At 40.4% G+C, this 24600-nt stretch overlaps 1 protein-coding gene across 1 annotated transcript in view; it reads right to left on the bottom strand.

The window, feature by feature from the left end:
• The window catches only part of LRIG2 (leucine rich repeats and immunoglobulin like domains 2), a 49367-nt gene that overhangs the window by 5435 nt on the left and 19332 nt on the right, over positions 1-24600 (bottom strand). The window contains exons 2-16 of the mRNA XM_082227630.1: positions 19441-19506; positions 18099-18173; positions 17367-17501; positions 15878-16021; positions 15022-15165; positions 14063-14206; positions 13707-13850; positions 11071-11151; positions 9587-9658; positions 9392-9460; positions 6756-6919; positions 4499-4819; positions 2985-3266; positions 962-1414; positions 151-300 (exon numbers count right to left, since the gene is read on the bottom strand). Of these exons, the coding sequence (XP_082083756.1) occupies positions 151-300; positions 962-1414; positions 2985-3266; positions 4499-4819; positions 6756-6919; positions 9392-9460; positions 9587-9658; positions 11071-11151; positions 13707-13850; positions 14063-14206; positions 15022-15165; positions 15878-16021; positions 17367-17501; positions 18099-18173; positions 19441-19506 (2444 nt within the window). The remainder of the gene's footprint in view (positions 1-150; positions 301-961; positions 1415-2984; positions 3267-4498; positions 4820-6755; positions 6920-9391; positions 9461-9586; positions 9659-11070; positions 11152-13706; positions 13851-14062; positions 14207-15021; positions 15166-15877; positions 16022-17366; positions 17502-18098; positions 18174-19440; positions 19507-24600) is intronic.

Here is a 24600-nt window from a genome sequence, read left to right as displayed (position 1 = left end):
TTTTGCTCGATCACATCAAGCACCACAAAGTCCAGCATTCTTTGCAATAACTTTGCAGCAACTAGCAGGCACTTGGTGAGCCACTAGAAATTGGCCAGTGGACCATGATCTATTTTCTGTCCACCTCTGATCAAGAGAATCAGGGCTTACCATCTGTGCCTTTGTGCACATATCCGTTGGAGGGAGGCATAAGTTGCTGGTTGCTTCCTGCTTCAGAATTACTATAGCCTTCCTGTGGCTCTGACAGAGTCCCTTGGGAGGATAAGTAACTGGGAATGTCAGTAGGTAAATTTACCTCCTCTGAAAGAGAAAAAAACAACAGCAATATGATACTGCATTTTTGCTATGGCAACAAAATCATCCAGCAGATGTCTGTAAAAATGATGGTGCTCACATAGACCTCAAAGTATACAAGTAAATAAAAATCACCTTGTGGGGATAGAATGCAGTTCCTAGGAATATTTTCCTTTTATCCTTTTCTAATGCTGATTTATGGCAATCTTTCACAACCGCAAAAATGAAATTTTCCCACTGCGATACAACACCCCTTTGTCAAAGCATAATGAACCAATATTCTGAACATTTGCCATTTATAATGGCAATTTCTCTCTCAAATTCTGTGGCTTTGTTGAAAAGCTACAAGATCATCACAAGCGGCCAGACTAAATCCTGTCTATGCTCATTTACTGGTTTGCAATAGTCTCCTATCTAACCCCTACTTCGTCCCTTTGCTCATTTGACTGTTACATGGCATCAGAGACTGTCCATATCTATGTGCATATAATATCCATTACCCTCTCCATCAGATTGTCAGGCTATTTTCCAAATGAAGAACCACCTTGGCAAAGGGACCACACACCAAAACTCCTAACCCTAACACAGGATTTTCTTCTGGTCATGCTGAGCTGAATGACTCCAATCCCTTATCAAAACACACATACTTATGCCAAGTGCTCCTCACCTGTGCTAGTGATGCTGTAGTCTTCACTCTTCCTTCTCATATGGTAGATAACAATAACCCATATCAAGGAGGTGCCCACAACGCAGCAGACTACAACAATTATCACAATGCCAACTGTCGTCCAACCATCCTCTTCCATGCCACTTTGAGAAGTTTGGGAAGAGTCGCAGTTTGGTGAGGATATGACATTCAGGTAAATATGGCCACGCACTGTGCCAAGTGTATTGGACATTATGCAAGTGTATTTTCCAGCATCCTCTAATCCAGCATCTACAATGATGAGGAGTTGATTGGCGGCAGCAAAAAAATGTCGTTCTGTTACTGTGAGAGGCCCATCATCTTTGGTCCAGTTAAGGCGAGGGGCAGGACTGCCACTAGCAATACACTGCAACACTGCTGTTTCACCTTGGGCCACAGTCCTGTCTTCCAGGGGCCTGACAAACGAAGGTGTTTCTGAACACAAAAAAGGACCAGATTAAATTTAATGCTACAGAATTACAATGACAACTGCATGAAACCAAAGATACACTGCTACATATATGCAGATTGTGATTTTGAAGACTAATCTGACAGCAATGTAGCTCATGGACAAAATAAAAGGGGAATGTGTGTGTTTTAGGCCTGGTGTGGCTAACCTGTGGCCTTCAAATTGTTGTGGAATTACAACTCCAGTCAGTCACTGTTTAACTACCTCTGCTGAAAGTGTCTGGGGGTGTTCTGCTTAATTACAGACTTTGTCCAGTTCATGAGCCAAAGCTCATGGGAGCATGAGAACAGCCACCTTTAAAAGAGTTCTTGGTTTTCTAAAGACAAAGTAGTTTTAGGGGGATGTAGAATTTGTTTAATTAAATTCTTACTGCACATGCATGCCCTATACAGAGTCTGTCTCTAAAAACTTAGCACAGGAGAGCACAGCAGTGACAGCATATTAAACCAGATCTCTTTCAAATTATCCAAAATTAAGTGGGTCAGCAGCAGGCAACCATACTAAAAACAGATGCTCTTGAATTATTTGTGTTAGGAAATTTTTTTTTATGGGAAATACCAGACCAGCTTCTTCCCAGATTGTAAATCAGACAAAAAAGGAAGGAGAAAACTGTGGTGTCCCTTTTCAATGCTGCAATTGATTCCACTGGAATGAGCTAAAAACTACTTTTGAAAAGTACCACATAACTTTAGCAAATCCAAACCAGTAGGTGAAACTGATTCAATTAACTTATCTCCCAGGTTTGTTCCTACCCCTCAAATAAGGTGAGACTTAGAGCAGTTCTCAGACTTGTTGGCTTCCTCCTCCTTCTTGTATGCTTCGTTCATTTGCCTGTGGGATAGCTCAGTCGGTAGAGCATGAGACTCTTAATCTCAGGGTAATGGGTTTGAGTCTTATATTGGGCAAAAATATACAGTGGTACCTCGGGTTAAGTACTTAATTCGTTCTGGAGGTCTGTTCTTAACCTGAAACTGTTCTTAACCTGAAGCACCACTTTAGCTATTGGGGCCTCCTGCTGCTGCTGCGCTGCTGGAGCACAATTTCTGTTCTCATCCTGAAGCAAAGTTCTTAACCCGAGGTACTATTTCTGGGTTAGCAAAGTCTGTAACCTGAAGCGTATGTAACCCGAGGTACCACTGTATCTGCATTGCAAGGGGTTGGACTAGATAACTCCAACGGTTCCTTCCAGCTCTACAATTCCACGATTCAATTATCTTCTCATCAGAAAAGGAAACATTTAAACTGTGAGATCCTGTACTTATCTGAACATCTGGCCTAGTATAATCCCAAATATTGAAACTATCCTTTAGTAATTTGAGTACCTTGGGTACTAAAGTAATGCCATGTTCAGATAATCATGGGCTTTCAAGATTGGGTGTTACCTTCTCCACATGGTGAATGGAGATGAGGATGAAGTGTGTGAACCTTACTCCTCCTGCAGTCAGAGCATTCAGGCAGCCCACAAATACCACCAATTACAAGCATGAAAATATACAGTAATCAAATAACCCATGCAGGCTTCAATAATTTGCTTACCTAACACTGTCAATGTGGCATTTGCCGATAGACTCCCGGCCACATTTTGTGCCATGCAGCTGTAGATGCCCATATCTTCTATTTTCACATTTGCTATGAAAAAGACATCATCTTCTGGCATCACATGCATGCGCCTTTCACGAGCTGCAGGGAAGTCTGTGCCTCCATCTTTCTGCCAGGAAATCTGAGGTGGTGGATGGCCTTCTGCAGCACATTCCAATTTAGCTACAGCTCTAGTCCGGATTGTTAGATCCATTGGAGTTTTCACAAAAGAAGGCAGCTCTGAATGAAGACACACATTAAAATAACCAAGTAAGGTTTCCTAATACTAATCACAGCATCCCTAACTCACTTTGTTAAGAATGGGCATAACCCTTGTTAAGTTCTTCAAGCTCTTTAATTTAGATCTGTAAGAATTCTAGCATACTGCTCTTAAAAACCACCCTAAACAGCAATTCAGATCTCATGAGAAAGGAGGACGTTACACCTAACCTTTCTTTAAAAGAAATAAATAAATTAGCACACAGCAAGCTTGTGAGTCCTCATCATGTTTGAGCTTTTTTCTTGAATGAGGTTGCTTGCAGAAGTTTTAACAATTTTTCACAGGAAAGACAAATGATTCCCCCCCCCCGAATATGCCACCCCTCGAGAGCTCTCTTTCTGTCCCTCTTACACCCATTAATACTGATTACAACGGATGTGAGTTATTTTAATTCAGCCAAAGGTAAGTAAAAACCTGCCCTAGCAAAGACAACCCCATTAGGCTGCTTTCATTTAGTAAAGGGTAGTACACAAGGGAATAATTTGAAACTGGCTGCACCTTTAGCAAGGCAAGAGAGAATCTTTATTTGCCTAGCATAATAAGCAGCTGAAGCTGCTTCTTAGACATGGACTAGCTCTAAAGAGGCAGTTTTGGATTGATAAATCTGTGCACAAAGAGATTACAGCTGGTACAAACACTGCTCATTTCCAAACTAGAAAATGCTCGGAGGAAATGCTGCTGTTTGGGCAGCTCTCTATGTCTGGTCAGAAGGAGACTCTGGGGACTTGTGCAATCCAAGCTTTTTTTACATCTAAAACTATTCCAATGTCTTCAGCTTCCCTAGTGCATGGGTAGGCAAACTAAGGCCTGGGGGCCAGATCCGGCCCAATTGCCTTCTAAATCCGGCCCGTGGACGGTCTGGGAATCAGCATGTTTTTACATGAATAGAATGTATCCTTTTATTTATAATGCATCTCTGGGTTATTTGTGGGGCATAGGAATTCGTTCATTATTATTATTTTCAAAATATAGTCTGGCCCCCCACAAGGTCTGAGGGACGGTGGACCGGCTCCCTGCTGAGAAAGTTTGCTGACCCCTGCTCTAGTGGATTAACAAAAGAGAAGACCGCTGGGGGTGCCTTTCCTTTAGGCCTCTGAGTGAACTATCCAAAGTTTCCAAACCGTTTTAGTGATGTGTGTGTGTGTGTGTGTGTGCGTGTGTGTAGAAAGGAAAAACAAAAACTACTGCATACCATTGACAGTCAACTTGGCCTTGTTGGAATAATTAGATCCAAAGTGATTGGAGATGATACACTGGTATTTTCCTTCGTCCGTGAAGTTCACATTGAAAAGGTGCAGGAGAGTAGTGTACTCCAGTACTTCGCCATCTTGCTGCTGGTACCTGACAAAATTCTCAATGTCTGCATCATACAGTATTTCACTGTCTTTTCTCCAGGTGGTGGACATAGGCGAATCACTGCTGCTCACTGCCTTGCAAGTCAGGGTGACGTTGGTGCCTCTTAGTGCAATGGCAGTCTCAGGATGCACTCTGATCTGTGGCTTGGGGAAGTTATCTGTGAAACACAGATCACGTTTCTTCAGCATGTAACTAAGCTAACAAATACTGATGCAGACTGTAACAGCTGAGCTTGTGCTGGAGGTGACACTTGCCCTTAATTCCTCAAACTAAGAGATTTCTATTATCTATGTGTTCACACTAGAACTGGCTATGTGGGAATGAAGCAGGATGTCAGTGTTACGAGCATAAGCAAGAGGTACACTGCAAGACGAAGGGATTTTGTCATGTCCTTAGAACTCACCATTAAGGAATATGAACATGAATAAATCTGCAGAAGGACAGTTGCAAGTCTCTTAAAACCCAGTTGTGGATCTCAATTGGAGGAGAAAAGAACCACTTTATGCATTCAGCACAAGTGATATTACCACTTCCTTGTCACAATGTTTGCTAACTAACAATCTGAATGCTACCTACTTTCAGGAATTAAGCCATACTTCACTGGGCAATATTAATTTCCTTCCCTAATTACAATTTAGTTGTTAACACACACTCATCATTTTCCTGAGTATTTTGGCAATGCATACATATTGTGTGCAGCCAATTGTTGCTCGTAGGAAGAGAGATAAAGCTCCTGATACTCAAGCTCTCAGATTCTGCCTGCCTAAAGGACTTCAAGAAGATCCAGACTACAATGTTAATATCTACAATTGCTTTTTTTTAAAAAACCCAGTTAAAAGTCTTTGCAGTTAGTAGCAAAAATTCAACAGTAGTACTAAACAGCAATACTGCAGCCTCTTCTTAATAGATTTTTGGATTAAGGGGTAGTCAACATGCATATGTCAAGGTCTTTTCTGGCAGCCCTGAGGGGACCCTCCTCTCTCTGCTGCAATTAGGCTTGAAAAAAATGTCATTTATTGTGGCAAATAGAAGGCTTTTTTTTGAAGGCTAATTACAGCTTGGGCTGAATTTGGGTGTGGAAACCACTGTGACACCTGCCCACCCCCACCTGTCAATTTTCTATTGGCTACTGTCTCTGCAACAGAGGATGGAAAATTTCAGGACTGCCACAGCTGGGGAAAGGAAGAGTTAACCCCAGAAAATGTAGCCCACCCGCAATTAGATTTGAAAATTAGATTCTTGCAAGCCTAATTGTAGCAATGTCTTTAGGCTTGAAACAAAACAAACAAACAAACAATTATTTTTTTGCAAGTCTAATTGCTGGGGCTGTAGTGTGGGGTGGGTTGTCCCCTCAATAGTTTCTTATGTTCTGAGATGTGCCCATGGGCCAAATGAAGGTTGGCAGCCCTGGCTTAGATCCTGGGAAAGGAAGAGCTTTTACGTTTCAGCATGACATAATTCCACTGGCTTCAAAACAAAGGCTTCTTTTACATTCTCTGCCCCTAACTCTCTCCCTCCACAACAGATTTCCCATAGGCCTTTCAGTTATTGTTAGACTATGACTCCCATAATCCCCACATTCTGTCATGCTGGCTGGGGCAGATGAGAGATCAAAGTCCAACAACTTCTAGAGGTCCACAAGTTCTCCACCCCTGATTTACAGTGACTTGCTATAATGGTTCCACTGTGGGAAAACTCCTATAGATGATGATCTAGAAGTATCTTTAAAAGAACCTGTGTTCCTGTTAATCTCTGGAATCTGGATACAAGAGTGCCCAATATAAATAAACAGGAAGCATAAATGTTGTCTTGTAACACTGCAGGGAGGGCATCACAATCCATGAAAATCCAATTCAGGTTGCAATCCAAAACACACTTACAGAAAGTAAGCCACACAAAACTCAATGGGGCTTATGTCTGACTAGACATGCATAGGATTGTAATATATCCACTGAACAAGTCAGCAAAGCCATTTCCCCTCTCCCCAACTCTCACACATGATTATTTTCCAAGGCAGATGTCATAAGGGCAATGTGCCCTGGGAAGCTATGATACAAATGCAGTAAATAAATAAAGCCGTTAAGAGCACAAACCACAGATGAAGTCTTCAGGGTTCACACTGAGGATGCTCTGGCCAGACAGCCATTCGGGGTGGGCACAAATGACACCGACAGCATCCTGCAAATGGTTGTGGTTAAGCCACTGGGGCAGCCATTTCAACTGGCAGTCACACAGTAAGCTGCTAGTGTTCAATACCCTGAAAATGTAAAGGCAAAAGGAAAATGTCTAAGTTTTTGTAAGTAAGCAAATGACACTTCATCTGCAGTCACCAAGCAGATCCCCCCCCCAATACATCTGCTAAAGTATTTGTAACACTATATACGTGAACTGCCTGGTAATGAGTCCTAACTGTATTCTGAGTAGCTTCAGAGTCTCTCGTTGCTGTAAACAAATTCACATTTCTCCATCTTCACATATAATGTGTTATTCTAAATGAGAGGCTGTTCCACAAAAAGGTCACCTTCCTACAAAACACTTTTTTTAAAGCATCCTTCGCAGGACAGTAGCAGTACAATCACGTAAAGGACAAGTAAGAAGAAACACCCCACACATACACTATGCACCAAGTCAAGAGGGTAAAAAGACATTAAGAGATGCTCTTTATGTTTTAGACAGCAATAGGGAACATCTGGCCCTATAGGTGATGTTGAACTCCTAACTCCAATGGCCCCACATGGCCATAAATTGTGGGAGTTGAAGGTCACTAGCTTCCAGGGGACCACAGGTTTCCTATCTCTGTTTCAGACAGTTCAGGGGATTGCAGCCCTTTAATATAAAATATACTGTAGTGTAAATATGTGGCAAAAGAATATAAATCCCAATCCATACCCTTAAAAACTATATCCACACCCACAATCATGCTTCAAGGATAAACCTAAGATTTCCATCAAAACAATGAGCAGTCTATGAGAAATAAAACATGACACTGTAATTTGACTGTTTAGATGATGCTGAGCAGAATACCTCTGGGACTAAATCAATTTCTAGCATTGCATTATACACATGTATCTTATTGGTTATATAACTGATTTCATAGTGATGCCTTTCGCAAACACTGTAATTCTGAAAATGCCTCCTATTCTTGACAGCAGGTATGAAAGTAACTGGTGAAAACCCAGAGTAATGTATCAGTCCATTTGAGAATTCTTTTCCTGAACACATACAGGAAATGGTCCTAAATTGCTCAAGTGCAGAGCCAATTTTGACCTCTATACCCTGTGCAGGGAAGAACCTTCAGCAAGACTGCATTTTACAGTCCATCTGGTAAGAATTAGCTGAGAAGCAGTTTTAACAAACAGTCTTCATATTCTTCATTTTAGAGAGTGCTTATATGATATTGCTTGTAAAGGAAAGAGCAGGGTTCTGAAAAAACAAGCCTGATGCTTAGAGGACAACAGCTACTCACAAGGCAGAGAAAAATACTAATTTCCACAAGAAAATAATGTGGAACAGCATTCTCCATCTTTTTCCAATTACAGAGAAAGCACTGTGACCTTGGCCCTTTCAAAGTACACAAAGCTGTCTCATTACCTTGCAAGGCTAGATGTTTTCTTATTTTTCTCTCCTAAGCCTCACTGTCCATTTTCTCATCAGTATTACTTTCAGGTACTCATTTCATGCCAATTTTTGGAGCTCAGTCCTGTGAATGGTGTACCAGATACCTGACTAGCCAACCACCACATGCTCCACGCCACCAAAAAATATGACTTGCTGGGCATGTCGTGAATCTGTTTGCGTATCTGCGTTTCATGCAGAGCTTCAATAGATGGTTGCTGCCTGAAAATTACCTTGTGTGGAACTGAGTTGTTTGACTCTAGCACCTTGAGAGGGGGGACTGTTCTGTTTTCTGATGTCAAACCATATTAACATTTTGCTTCAGACATCAGGCTTACTGTATATGTATCCCACCATTTCTTTTGTAAGGAAACAGTTGGTATTCCATATTCATTCTTAAAAGAGTCATCTAACCACTGGCCTCTCAGATGAAACGCCACAAATATTTTCAGGACTGGCTTTACCAGCCCCTCCCCCCATCTTGAACTTCTATTATCAGCTTAAATGTTTATGTATGACTTAAGGCTGTTTTTAGAGTATTGCATATACTCTACAGCAAAAATGATACAGATTGTGGTGTACTTCAGACCAGTACTATGTCATTAACTGAAACTGTCAGGAAATTTCTAAAGCCATTTATATTGTTAGCCCAGTTTGCATGTTATATCAAGCCATAGTCTAAAACAAACTATGGTTCAATGTGAAAAAGCAGTGTGCTGGTGCACCCTGCTCAAATATTCCCAGGGCATTCATTCCCAACGCCTGCCATGCTGCAGATGAAACAAGAGTGTCTTGTCATGTCATCCAAACCCTGTAAGAAGTGGTTTGCTTCTCTCAGACCATGAGGAGTAAGCCAAGAACAAGCCAAGGAAACTAACCGTAAGTGTAGGATCAGACAGGACAAGTAAGACTTTGGCTTGTTTTATCTGTGGTGCAACAGCAGGAACAAGGGAGGAGAACCAATGGAGCATTTGAGAATGTATTACTAAAGACCATGAAGAAATGAAACTGAGTTCCAATATACTTGTATTGATCACAAGTGCCTTGCAAGTAAAATATTTATACCAATTGTAACATTTCTATTGAAGTAAAATATGTAGGAGTAGATACTTACAGTTCTTTAAGAAGAGGCTGGGAAAAAGCACTTTCTTGAATAGACATTATTGCATTGTTGTTCAAATCTCTGCAAAATTGAGTAAGAATCATGCCTGCATGAGTGAATTGTGTTCTGCACCTCTGAAAACTGGGATGCAGGCAAATTTGAAGAGAAAACTTGGTTGACAGAGAAAAGGTTGCAACATATACTTACAGATATTCAAGAGCCTTAAGGCTAGAAAATGCTCTCTTTGTGATTGACTTAATCTGGTTTCCTTGCAGAATCCTAAAATATAGCCCAAAGGAAAATCTTAAGTAATCTTAAGTAAATTAACCAACATTTGTTACAACATCAGAATCGGAGAGCCTGGTAAATAAATGTTTAGGACCACCACCCCCACTAACTCTGATGCAGAATGTGTTGCTACTATAATGGCTTCAAGCGCCCCTCCTACTTCTCTGGCCTTAAGATTGTAAAAGAGGAGGAAGAGGAGAGTATACACATTTCCAAAGCACAGAATTAAGGGTCAGAAAATAACCAGCAGGAGGGAAAGGCAACTTGCAGAGACAGGCAGTCAAGTGGTAGGCACGTCACAAATTGCATGGGCAGAATTGGGAAAAGATATAAAGATTACAGGTTAGGGGTCCCTGACAGTGGCTAGAAGTTTCCCCATAGCTATTTGTTTTCCAATAAACATACAAGAGGTGAAAAGTAATTTGTGTCCCACCACATGGTGGTGCAGGGGCTTTTCCTTCATAAATTGTAAGGGTAAGAAACCTTTAGTGTGATCGGTGGAAGGGAGAGGAAGAACACAAGCTGAACTGTGCTATCTACAAGGCTACAAAAGCCCTTGGACCCTGAAATCAAAAGGTTAAAAATTACCCCTTTCCTGACTTCCCTTCCATATGGGATGAAAATGGGCATGACTTTGAACCATGTCTGTAAGAATATACTGTAAGAGACAAATTACCTGAAAAATCCTAGCTCAAATTTGGAATGTCCAAGTCAATTTTTTTCTTGATGTACTAGTGATCATAAAAGTAAAGGGGCCCCTGACCATTAGGTCCAGTCGTGGCCGACTCTGGGGTTGCGGCACTCATCTCACTTTATTGGCCAAGGGAGCCGGCGTACAGCTTCGGGGCCATGTGGCCAGCATGGCTAAGCCGCTTCTGGCGAACCAGAACACCGTTTTACCTTCCCGCCGAAGCAGTACCTATTTATCTACTTGCACTTTGACGTGCTTTTGAACTACTAGGTTGGCAGGAGCAGGGAACAAGCAATGGGAGCTCACCCCGTGGCGGAGATTCGAACTGCCGACCTTCTGATCGGCACGTCCTAGGCTCTGTGGTTTAACCCACAGCGCCACCCACGTCCCTTGATCATAAGTGTTACTAAATAGATTTTTCAATTCAGAGTAAAACTCTTCAGGTGATCATTTGTATGAATGTAATCAAAGCTCTAAATTGTGTAGCAGGGAGCTTCTAATAACAGAAGAGGCTCCCCAATTCAAAAGAATGCCTTAATTCATGGTGGTTGTAAAGATGGATAGGGTAACCGGGGGGGGGGGGGGCTTTCCAGCACAATCACATGCCTGAGTGGGGCTACTGTTGCATAAGTTTTTGAAGTTTTTACTAAATACAAATACTTGGGTCTTCACTTCTGGTAGGTATGTCAATTCTATAACGAGTAAGACTTACAATTTACTGAGCCTGTCAAGTCCAACAAATGCTTCATTTGAGTCTTCTATGGCCCAGGAGATCTCATTATTTCGCAAGTCTCTAAAGAAACAAATGCACCAAAGAACAACACATGAGAACTTTAGCCACAACTCCAACACCAGCTCCCCTCCGTTCCCTTTGCTGGCTTGTGATTTCTGAAACGTAAGATCTCATCTATGCAAAGAGATTGTCCGCCTGTTTTACTAGACTGGGACTATAAATCCTCATAATGAGAGATCTGCTGGCTTCAAAACGGCAGCACTCTTTGCAGAGACAGTAATATTAGTGCATAGTACATACCCTACCCTAACCCATTATGATCAGACATCTTTGCATGAAAGCAATTTTGGGCACTTTTAATATATGAAAATGTCCCTATGGAACCAATACAAAGTGAAAGACAACTGCTCAGTCAACTAAAGTTGCCAGCATGCTTGGGACTCACATGCCCTGCAGTACTGTTTCCTCAGCAGAGTAACATCTGTTAATCTAGTAAACACAATATGCCATTGACCATGAACTGGGGGAGCCTTCATAAGAGACTTATGAATTGAATTAATGCTGCCTGTACATTGCTTAATCTTCTGGAGTGAGAAGCTTGTAATAACGTTAGCATATTAAGAGATTATATACAGGTCAGGTGAAGAACGGCTAGGCATAAAAGAGTAGAGTTTCAGAGAGAAGTGTGGGTGGTTCTGCTCACAAATCCTGTTACAGGCTAATGGGATTTCTGTCTGACCCTTACACTGCACTTCTACCCTCAGCACAGAAGAGAAGGCTCTTGTTTAAAACCAATTCAGCAAGGTCCTCTTGGGCAGGGGAAGATGCTTCATTAAGGTCTAATAGATTCAGCAGTGAATTTCCTTTACAAGGCAGGTCATAAATATATCACAGCAACAATTCTCATTTTGTTTACAGCTCAGTGAACAGAGGAATTTAGAGCTTAGCTAGCAGTTTATCAGTGACAAGGCATATAAGACCCAATCAATACTGCATTTTTAAATAGGAGGATTCTGATGTTTTATACAATCTATTGGTATACATCACAACATTAAATATGTTGTTTCATTTGTTTCATTAATATTATAAAGTGAGAATACACTTAAGAAGATCTGCAATGCTTTATACATAACTGCATAAATGTCTGTAGTCCAATGCCTTGCCTACTGGCTGGTTCCATAACTAAAAAGATTTCTCTCAATGGCTGTGTCCAAGGGTCACACTAAAATTAAGTGGCTAAACCATAGCTTAGCAAAATATGTATAGGCCAAAAGAAGTTGCAGCAAGCTATGGGCTTATGCATAATAGCTCCCTTTTCTCTGTGGTTTCTGCTTCCCTGTGGTTTTTTGTTCTGTCCAAATCATCAAATTGTAGTGAGGCTGTGGTTAACACTAGTATGTTTGAAACAAGCCAAGTTAAATCACAGTTTGTTGGTTCAGAAGCTTCAGAAAGCCTCTTGCTGACCCTGCGGGAAGAGGAGATGGGAGGGGGACATCATGTGAGCCTGAGGCTCACTATGGCTGATTCTACTTAATGAAATTGTGCTTAACCAGGGGTAGCCAATGTGATACTTTCAGCCAGCATGACCAATGGTCAGAGATGATGGGGGTTGCAGTCCAGTCTAGAGGGCACCACATTGGCTGTCTCTGCACTAAGCTGATTTAGAGTGATGTATTAACACAGCCAATAGGTCCGCTAGCATTGACTTACACCTTACAAATGCAAAGAGAAGCTTGTACAGTGGTACCTCTGGACGCGAACGGGATCCGTTCTGGAGCCCTGTTTGCATCCTGAAGCGAACGTAACACACGACTGCGCATGTTGCGTTTTGCCGCTTCTGTGCGTGACATCATTTTGAGCGTCTGCGCATGCGTGAGTGGTGAAACCGGGAAGTTACACGTTCCGTTACTTCCAGGTCGCCGCAGAGCGCAACCTGCAAAATGCTCAACCTGAAGCGTATTCATCCCGAGGTATGACTGTACTGCATAAAAAATCTTCTATAGCCCACTTTTCTGCCTGGAACTAGGTCCCTGAAGTGTTAAAGTAATAAAAATAGAATATATTCAATTTTATGAGAATTTTCCTGGCTGTTAAAATTCCCACATTTCCATCCCACTTTGAAGCATGGCAAGTTCTTTTGAAGAACCTAAGAAACTCAAAGCAGGCCCTTATTGTGTGGGCCAGCTGAGTTTGCTGTTCATGCCTGGTTAGGCATGAATGCTTGGAGCCCTGTTAAACATTTTCACCCCATTGTCCAAAGAGCCAGCGACCCTGAACCAAAAAGCCTGTGGGTCAGCTGCCTGACACCTCCTTAGATTCTAACAAAATCCACTAATTAAACTGCTGCTCTTTTTCATGCTATTGTAAGTCTAAAAGATTAGTTTTAACTGGATCATTTAAAGTTTGTATTAAGATTAAGAGACTATAACTGCTTACATAAGCTTTTCTGAAGACTGTGACTATTTAGGCATGTGCTAAATGAACCAACATTTAACATTTGCATTCATTTTTTAATTTAAAATCTGCTACTTTTCATTGGGTTTTTACTTATCACAGTGAATAGCTATACTCTTCATAATAAATGTCTACTTTATTTATCTGTTTTACGCACTTACAAAGACTGCAGATTTGAAAGTCCTTTAAAGACACCATCTGCGATATGACTGACTCTGTTGTCACTCAGATTTAATCTCTCCAATAAACTCAGTCCAACAAAAGCAGATTCATCTAGGCGGGTCAGCTGGTTGTAAGATAGATCGCTGAAATGTAACACAATGGAGAGAAAATTTTAAATAGATAAAAAAGTAGAAGTGCAATGACATCACGAAACTATTTAAGAAGAACGAGACCTTTTTGTTAGAGAAATTAAGCAACTTTCCCTGCAGAAACTAAAGGAAGATCATTTTTGTTGCTGATTTTACTCTAGTTAACATCAGAAAAAAGCCCCAAGGAATCAAATCATAGTTCTTACAGTTCAGAAAGCCTTTGGCAGAACTCCCACGCATCAGGACTGATCCTGTTAATGGCATTCTGGCTGATATAGAGCTGCTGTAATGCCTTCAAACCATACAGCCAACCCTTGTTTATGTCGGTCAGGTTATTCTGTTCCAGTTCTCTGTAGAAGCAAAAGCAAATGTTATATGTGAGCACTATACTTTTCTACCACTTTACTGAGGACACATGCAGAGTGATTTACAAATACTAAGCTTCATAATAGTCCTCAACACACAAGTAAAAATCCGAGAGCGCAGTGAAATAAAATGGTTAACTAGGAAGCAAGAGACATGGGGGAAGTGGCCTAGTGAGGCAGAAACAGAGTTAGCTGATGAATTCAGTAACTCAATTCCATTTACGATTCTATTATTTGGGAGAACATGACCTGCCACCATTCTATGGAAACCTAGAAGTTACACAATAGGGAACAAACTGTTAAATGTGATGATTACGCTCTCTACCAAAACCAGTTAGCCAGCTTGGTCCAAACTACTCAACCCTGGGAGACTGTTCAAATCTCTAGAGGCATCCACTTATCATTCTGCTTTGCTTCTTCTAAAGTTAAAAAAGTGGTGATCACTTTAACACTACGAAGACATCGTAACAATGTGTTTTGTCCTATGAAGGAACATAACTGAGAAGTAATCAACTCAATCAGAAGACATGCCAGTAATTCAGCATAGTGCTCAGGAGATGGCTTGTCTGATAGAATGATCTTCCTTCTCTGTGCCCTCCCAGTTCTGGAAGCTCTCCCATACATTCATCCTAAAACAATGAGGAGGAAGGAGAGCGGGGAAGAGACCCATTGTGCAAGTGGATGTACTTGCATGGGCTTCTGCTATCAGTTAGTTAGTTAAATCCAGTCCTAAGTTTGTTGATTATCAAGTACAATCCTCCAGGCCTTCTTATGAAGAGACCATAACAATGTGTACTTACAATTCTTCCATGTTATCCAGTCCAAAGAAGGCACCATCCATTAGCTTGTTAATTCCATTCCGCTGCATTTTTAATGATTTTAAGGAGTCCAAGCCTTGGAAGGTAAGGCTCTCTATTGTTTTAATTCGGTTTCTTTTAAGTTCCCTAAATAATAGTATTATAAATGTTAGTTGGTTGAAATCAAAGTATAATCTTTATTTGCTCTATGCTTCTTGTCTCACAAAAACACTAGTAGTACTATTAAGATTCTGATCTATGAGGATGTCATTTAGCCATTCAAAAGGGAAGTAGCACAACTGCAAAAAAAATCAAATGCAAGTGAGCAAGAACTTAGTTGCAAAATCATGCAACATGGATTCACTGATTATCAGTATGAATTTCCCTACCAATTCTCTGCAGTTTTGTAGGAGCAATACACATCCGGACCACAGAACGGAAGGAATTGCTTGAACTTGCCCTCCCCACCTCCTGCAGTGATGATTATCCCACTTTCATTCTTTAAAAAATGTGCACATAAAATGCAAAGATATATTTAATCTCACATCTTTTTGATAGCGATTAGCAGTAGCAAATGAGGAGGGTGGCGTGGTAGCAGTGCCCTCCCAGCCAGTTGGCAGGGTGGGGCAGAATGAATTGTTCCCATCCTGCCAACTCTGGTTGGCAGCAGCCGTGGCAGCCCTGCAGATGCGCCTGCACCTGCATGGTGGACACCATTGGTGACCTAGCACTCCTCCTGACCCTGTTCCAATCCAGTGAGTGAAGCACAGCCGTACCCACACCCTAAGTGCTGTTGCTAACAATGCTTGGCATATTCAGCATGAAGGTTCAGAACTGATTATAGGGTATAATCACTTACAATAACTGTACATGAGGCAACCTGAAGGTCTTCAGTGGAATCATGCTTATTCTGTTTCTGTTTAGTTTCAAAACGATTAAGAAGCTGGTTAAGTTATCGAAACAGCCTGCTTCCAGAGTAGTGATTCTGTTGTTGCTCAGATTCCTGTTAAAGCACAGTCAAAAGGAACACATAGCTTCATATCATTGAATCCTGCTTGACAAACTACACAATAATTTCAAAGGAACTGCTATTCCTTCCCTCGAGGAAGCCCAGTTTCAAAAAGGAGAAAGTTTATTGTAGGTTATTTCACTGATCCTGAGTGGCTACAGTCAAGAGCTAATCAAGGACAATTATGCACATAAGAATATAAGAGCAGGCTGCTGGATCAGGCCAAGGGCCCATCTATTCTAGCATACTGTTATCACAGTAGGCAACTTAATTCCTGTAAGAAACCAATGAGCAGATGAGCACTCTCCCCTCCCTTGGTTTCCAGCAACTGGTATCTGGGAACACTGCTGCCTCCAACTGTGGAGGTAGCCACTGATAGCCCTCTTCTCCATGAATGTGTCTAATACTATTTTAAGGCCATTCAAGTTGGTGGTCATCAATGCCTCCTGGGGAGAACTAATTTCCACTTCTTTATGTCTATTTGAATCTAGTGTGGAGTTACCAACCCAGCACCTGTGGGTGTCATGCCACCCAGTGGTGCCCCTGAGCAGATGCCTCAGCTTCCATTAACAAAAAAAAGTAAGTCTCCAGTCCTCCTATAAAGTAGTTTTGGAGCAAAATGTGCAGGCGCCTTACAAGTGATTTCCATGAAACTGGAGTGGTATGGCTACACTGTATATTTTCCCTGGTGCTGAGGAATGTTCCCTGTTGTTATTAGACAGGAATAGCATCTGTGTTTGTGTGTGATCTGCATAATCAGCACCAGAAGGACATAGCTGACTTCCCAGGGTAAGAATGAGGTTATTGAGGTTGGTCGTCTCTAATTTTGTGTCATGCCACACTCCATGCAGCAGCCATTTTGTGTTATGCCATGCTGCCTCCATGGCAGCCATTTTGTAACTGGTGCCCTCTCTCAAAATTCAAAATGAGCCCACTCATCAGAAAACATTGGCAACCCCTGATCAAGTGTAAATCAATTTCAGTTGAGTAATCCACACCATGAACAATTATATAAACATTTATCATGTTCATCCTCCTTGCCCCCTCCAACAAACTGAACTGCAATGTTCCTGCAATCCAGAGGGACTCGGTTACAAGACCTTGAATTATGAAACTATAGCATTTCCTGACCACATTAGTAATCAGAACAGATTTATAACTTTGTTTCAGAAATCATTCTGCTGTTGAGAAGTTATGTGAAGGTGAAACAGAAAAGAATTCTGTTGCACAGCATTCCATGCTAGTTCTTGAATCCTTTGGGAAAGGTGTTGAAGATGGATATACAGATGTTAAAGTATGTGCTTTCAACATAGCAGGTTAGCAACCTCCTCCTACTTACAGATACTTCAGCTGCATCCGTGGGAATGAAGAGGCTTTGATTTCAGAGATTAGGTTAGAGCTGAGGTCAAGGTTCTCCAAGGAAATGTAATGCTGTAGCTGATCAGGGGCAATCTCTGAGATTGTATTATGCACTCTAAAAATAGAAAGAAAAGTGCTAGACCGTTCCTGAAGTTCAGCAGCAAAATTTAAAATATTTTAGGCTAATGCAATGTGTCTCTAATGCAACACGCAGAAGTTATTTTGATGCCTGTAGGAATCTGGTTTAAGCAGCCAGTTGAAAACTGAACCTCATTCTCTTAGTATGAGTGTAAGGTTGGGTTTACAGCAAAGCATCAAGGGATAGAACATTTCTCTTTGGGAATTATGATTCCAGAACAACTTAACTGAACAGCCCACTGTCCAGGGGCACAATGTAACAAAAGTTAGAGTAATCAGATGGGCAAGTTAGAAAGATTATGGACACTATAATCTGCTATTAACTGGTGTTTTGTAATGTAAAGACATACAATACTTCAAACATAGATTTACACTGAATAATAATAATACCCTGCCCATACCCAGCCAATCTGGGCAACTTACAGGATATATAAAAAACATGAACAAAACATCAAACATTTAAAAATCCTCAAGTGCATGCTTCAATTTCCTTTAACAATGTTCCCACCAGTCAATGTTTGTGCACTGTTCATGCTCAACTGCAGATTTTAAAAACCCATAAATATTTACTTACAGCGAGAGTTGTGTGATATTAGAAGTCAATTCACCAAAGTACGGAATGTCAGTTAGCTCATTGTAATTCATTTTTCTGAAAGAGAGATTCCTTTACTGGCACTTTGAATATATAGATGGTCAATAAAGACAAAGGGTAACCTAAACACTGTATGTATTTAAATGTCATCACAACCCTTTCACGCTGGTTTGACACCTGCAAAACACAAAGCTAGCATATTCCTCAACTATGAACATAATTACAAGTCTGGAAAGCTAAGCAATTCAGAGCACATAACTGTTTTACTTAAATTAGCAAAACCAAGAATTTCAATCATCATGGCTGGGCGAAGAAAACTGACCCTGATATACCTTATCAATGAAAAGTAAAGATATGATGTTCATATAAAAGATTCTGAAGATTAAAATATGACTATTTGAATTTAGATTATAGATTTGCCTTCCCTGATGGGCATCCCAGGAGCTGTTGACACCTAAAATCTCCTGATGTTCCTAAATATAGTATCTCTACTGTTTTCTGAAGAGGCTTGAGCATGCAAATATTTGGGAGTCGAAATCATTGCTAAATCTTGAAGTCAAAATTAACAAAATTCCCAGCAACACAGCACTACTATTTCTATCCTAATAATCAGAAATTAAGCAAAGGAAGTGCAACAAGTAGTGCACGCTCCCAACTAACTGTAGCCTGCCAAGTTCACAGAAGTAAGTCACAACATTTAGGATTAAAGATTTAAAAAATTCACCACTGCACTCCAGGCTACAAATCTACATATGCTGACCTGGGAGTAAACCCACTGAAGGTAATGGAACTTGCTTATGAAAAAATACATGTAATGTGTTGAAATCTACACTATTCAACTTCAGTCTAAAGCATTTATAATGACTAGAGGTATACAGCCATAAATTATGCTGGTCGATTAATATCAGTATTCAAATGACAACCTTCTATAGTTGATGCCACATTTACATCTTCTAATCAGCTTCCCTTCCTGGGACCCTCCCTCTGGGCTGTTCCCTGAGCCAACCTTACTGTCAAAAAGACAGGCAACTGGTGCCCTCAAGATATTGTCAGGACTACAACTCTCATCGGCACTGACCACTGGACCTACTGGCTGGGGCTGATGGGAGTTGGGAGTTGGGAGTCTAGCAACAACTGAGGGCACCAGGCTGGCCATCCCTCTCTGCTTAGCCCATTTTTTCTATTTCTCCTTTCCTAAACCTCTGCCTGTTCTGTCCCCCTGAAATATTACGGCAGCTCAGCTGTTTGCTGATGGAAATTACATTACTATGCCTACCACCAAAACAAACCCATGGCGTATTACAATATAGCTAGAAGAACTTACACTTCTTGTAGTGTTTGACCCGATGAATCAATGCTCCAGTTAGAAGATAATAAATGACTCAAATCCCTGAGGATGGAAAAAGAAAATTGCAAGATTATAAATAGTTCAGACAGTATAAAACTAAATTTATAAAACTTCAATGATGCTAGAGGTACAGTGGTACCTCGGGTTAAGAACTTAATTCGTTCCGAAGGTCCATTCTTAACCTGAAACTGTTCTTAACCTGAGGTACCACTTTGGCTAATGCGGCCTCCCATTGCCGCCACCGCACGATTTCTGTTCTCAACCCGAGGTACTATTTCTGGGTTAGCGGAGTCTGTAACCTGAAGTGTCTGTAACCTGAAGCATCTGTAACCTGAGATACCACTGCATTTGCAAATTGATTACATACAATCTAACGTTACATCAAAGAGACAGAGAATCTTCACATCTTGCATTTGCCGCTTTTAATTCATTCATTCAAAAATTCATCCAAGTTATCTAGTCCTGAGCAACTACCACATGCCAATCTGTACTTCAAACTAGTAGTGCAAAGTCCTAATATACTGGAAATGCTCATTAAAAGGGGGACAGGGGGCAGAATGTGCTTTAAATAATCTGACTAAAAGTATGATAGTTTGGTTAAAAGATATCAAATTGGGCAAACTAATCTACACTGAAAACATGGATCATGGCACTCTTGGTTCTTTTAGACAACTGACTGAATAGACTGCTTAGATAGAACATGGTTTTCCACTAGTATGTTTTAGATGTTCTAGATGTTTTAGAAATGAACCCAGATTGCTTGTGATATCCCAATTGGACAGGTGGCACCTGGATAAATTACCAATTACTGAATAGAAAACCAATGTTTGCTATTAGTTTGAACAAGCATCTATTGCACTCTCTATGTCAGCTTTAAAATGGATTGAAGAAATTAAATGTAAAATGTATTTGAGACAAATTCCAGATCCAAATCAACTGCTAAAGTTTTGAGATAAATACAAAATAAGCCAAAATATATCATCTTTTGCTTGGGGGAATAATTAAACACACCTATTGAGAAAAAGCCTAATTTCTCAAGATTTGCCAAGATAACACATGTATTACTTAGAAAAGGTTTAAATTAGCAATATTATATTATCAAATACTATTAAGCAGTCAACATACTAGAAATTCTGAATTAACTAAGACCTTTTAACATACTGCAAGACATAAGTGTGGGAGGAATGTAAAGAATATAGTCTCAATTATATACAATGTTTTTTAAAAAAAGTCACCTGACTTGCAAAATAAGTCACCTGACTTACAGTAGAATCAGGATTTACAACAAAATATTTCAGATTTGACTATAGGGATATAATCTCTCACATTTTTCAATATCAGCTTCGATGAAAGAAGCAATAAAATAAAATACTATTACAGTATAACTGAAGTGAACACAGGTAGAAATTTTTAAGTAAAGAAACACATTTGATGGAGCTGTCATTAGAAGGTCACAGGGCAGTTCATAAGATAAAAATACAATGCAAAGGCACAAATAAATAGTTAAAACAAAAACAACAAAATAATAACCCCTAAATAATAACCCCTCCCACAAACACATTTAAAAGGCTGTAGAATATCAATCTGTCAAAGACCTGGTTAAAGGAGAACCTGAGATAAATCAGAAATACTACTTATAATTATGATATTACTCCAGAATGTATTGCTTGAACAAGAGGTGAATGGGCTCAACAATAGAAAGTGACTAATCAAAGTTTAGGAAATAGCAGGAATTGACAAACTGACTGATACTATGTATCAAAAGTAGTAAGCTACATCTTCAAGTTACTTACTATGAACAATAGTCTCAACTGATTATTTAAATATTTGTGGGCAGAAACTGTTGAAGGCACACTAGACCATTTTTATTTAATTAACAAAATATAAATTAAAATAACCCAATACCAGAGTCAATTCAAACATGCAGTTCCTTACATGATAAAGTTGTTGTGGGCCTGTACTTTGATACTTCATATGGCTGGCCATTTGTTTTATATCACACATGTCAAAAGATTATATCAGATATATAAATTATTTCTGACGTGTACTTTTCCTATGAGACATAATTTATGTAGGATTACCAGCCTCATACAAGGACTTCCGGGTTGGTGCCTCCGGCAATGGCTGAATTCCTCTGATCGGGAGGAATTTGCCCCGTGGGAATTTGGGTCTGTACCGCCACGGCGAAGGCGGAGACCTGTAAAAATCACAGGCGGGAGAAGCCTGTGAACGTGGGATTCGGCGGGCACCTTCCCTACTCGCAGGGAAACCCGGTTTCGGGGATCCGGAGCGATGTGGGGTGAGTGGCGCGGTGCTTCGAATCGTCTGCTTCTTCCACGGAGCGAAGCCGCATAGCTGTTGTCGGAGAGCACTGACTTTTTCCTGTGGACAATTTGACTCTAAAGAGCTGAATTGGGAAGAATTGGATTTTTAAACGTCTAATCTGGGATCGAAACGGGGAGGTTCAATACAGGAAGTCCGCCTCCCCCTTTTGTAGATAAGCTGAAGCAAGGAGGCTGCAAGCTAAAGTCTTGGAAAGTCTTTTGTAAAAAACTAAATTTCTATCGGTAAAGAACTAACCCCCCCTTTTTTTGGAGACAGGAGAAGAGGGGGGGAAGTGGTGGACTGAATATGCCTGTAGGGGAGAGTTAAGAGAGTTAAAATACCGCTGCTCTGACCCTGGAAACGGACTGCTAGCAGGATTGATGTTTTTTGGAACGTCCATTGACAGCATTTAGAACGTTCATTGACAGGTAGCTGAACAAGAGAATACATTGTTTCTACTGTCTCCGGTTGTTTTCAAAAAAAAGGTGGAAAGTAACTGAAAATTGAAACTAACTTTGGATTACTGAAACTGTGTTTAAAAGAGGACATACTGACCGATACAAATAGAAACTGTTTTCCCCTAGTGGAAGCTTTTGAAATTGGTTACTTTACAGGAGCTGGGCTAGGGGAATTTCCAGCTGCAGGATAATAAAGTGTGAGACTTTGGAACTGACCTTGAATCTCTTAAGTGTTATGGCAAACGGAAAGGAAAAAACAGTCGGGATGTCGACAGAAGAGGCCTTAGTGGCTGCATTATTGAAAATAAACGATTCACTGGAACAAATTCACAAGAAAACAGATGTGATAAATGTGAAAATGGATGCTGCAAAAATTGAAATTGACTTAATCGTAGAAAGCTTAAATAACTTGGGACAAAAGGTGAATACCAATTCAGAAACCACCCAGAAACTGACACAGGAATCTACTCTGATACGGCAAACTGCAGATGAAGTCAGGGAAAAAACCCTTGCTGCTGAATTTAAAGCAATTCAACTGGAGAGGAGAGTCCCATCCATACAAACTGATGAACATATGCTGACATTCGTTATGATTGAACTTAAAGAAGAACAGATGAATTTGAGGACCAGAGCCCTATCTGAACTGGAAAAGGAAAGCTTGACAGAGTTTCAGGAGGCGACAGGACTAACATCGGTTGAGAAAGAGAGGTATTTGGGGGTTAGTATGACCGCCAAAAATGTGAATCTGTTTAAGGATAACTGTGAAGGATGTTGAATTGAAGAGAAGGGGGATTTGGAAATATGGACAAATCAGAAGTTGTTACTGTTGGGCCGAGTTACTGTGGTGGGGATGAGGGCTGCTGTGTTGCTGGGGATGTTGTTTTTGTTTCAAACATTGCAAGCTTTGGATGGGATGGATTTTTTCAGGAGGTGGCAGAGGGATGTTTTTAGAGTTGTTTGGCAGGGCAGGAAGCCTCGAGTAAAACTTAAGATATTGATGGATGCCAAAGAAGGAGGTGGACCTGCCCTGCCAGACCTTTAAATTTCGTTGTGAACCATCTGCTTTTTGCTGGTTGAGAGAATGGCTGCTTCTTGAAAACACTGAAGTGTTGGACAATGGCAGACGAAGTTGATGGACTATATGGAATTGGCGGAAATGACTGGCAAGATCCAAGACCAGGAAGAAGAGTCGGTGGAAGAAGATTGGAAAAAGTTTAAAGACTATTTATAGAAATATTGTAAAATTAAGGAATGTTAGAAAAATGTTGGAATGAAGTTATATGGCTTTAGTAGAAATGTTATAAGGAAGTAAGTATAAATAGATTAATAGAAAATTAAAGGAAAAATAAGGCAAGAATGTGTTAAGATAATTATAGGATAGAAAACAGAGTAAGATGGAAAGGAATTGCTGAAACAATTAATAGAAGTGGAATACGAAAAGGGAGGTGTGAGGAGGTCCCTGGAAATAAGTGAATGAAATATAAGATACTGAAAATGTTTGAGGTGTTTTTAAATTGTTTTTGTTGATTTTTGTTTTGTTTTGTTAGTTCATGTAGCTTTTTTGTATTGTATTTGCATTGTTTTTTCTCTTTTTTTGTTTGTTTGTAGTGTTGTGTTGAAAATGTTGAAAAAGTAATAAATATCATTTTTTTTTAAAAAAAAAAAGGATTACCAGCCTCATACAAACAACATGCTTAAGTCTAAGTAACACATGAACTTACCAAACGTGCAGTCTTTTTCTATGCTAGGGGAACATTAGGAAGAACTTCCTGACAGTAAGAGCTGTTCGACAGTGGAATTTGCTGCCAAGGAATGTGGTGGAGTCTCCTTCTTTGGAGGTCTTTAAGCAGAGGCTTGACAACCATATGTCAGGAGTGCTCTGATGGTGTTTCCTGCTTGGCAGGGGATTGGACTCGATGGCCCTTGTGGTCTATTCCAACTCTATGATTCTATGATTCTATGAAGTGGGAAACTTTGGAAGGAACTTGGAAGGGCATGTTTTAAAGGTCAAACAGCCTCTATTTCCACACTTTATTTTGCTGCGTATTTTATGATTTTAAATCTCTGCTGGGGTTCTTTCACCAAAACACACTTGCCCCCAAACTGGATCTTAGAATCCAGGGAATTCTCCTTTCTATATATATTCCACCACCACTCTGGCAAACCATTTTGAGGTAGGTAAAGCTTTATGCAAGGAATCATCTGTAAGAAATCAAGAGGAACTTAAACATCCAAACCATACCAGAGTTGACAGGTGGGGAACCATACATATCCAATAAAAATATTCAACGCTGACACGGTGACTTCATTATAGCAAGGCTTATAACCTAACTGAAAGCTTTCAGAAAACGTG

Source organism: Podarcis vaucheri (assembly GCF_965113315.1).
Source record: "Podarcis vaucheri genome assembly, chromosome: 6".
Lineage (NCBI taxonomy): Eukaryota > Metazoa > Chordata > Lepidosauria > Squamata > Lacertidae > Podarcis > Podarcis vaucheri.
The sequence above is the reverse complement of the archived record's forward strand: the minus strand, read 5'-3'. Positions and strand labels throughout refer to the sequence as shown.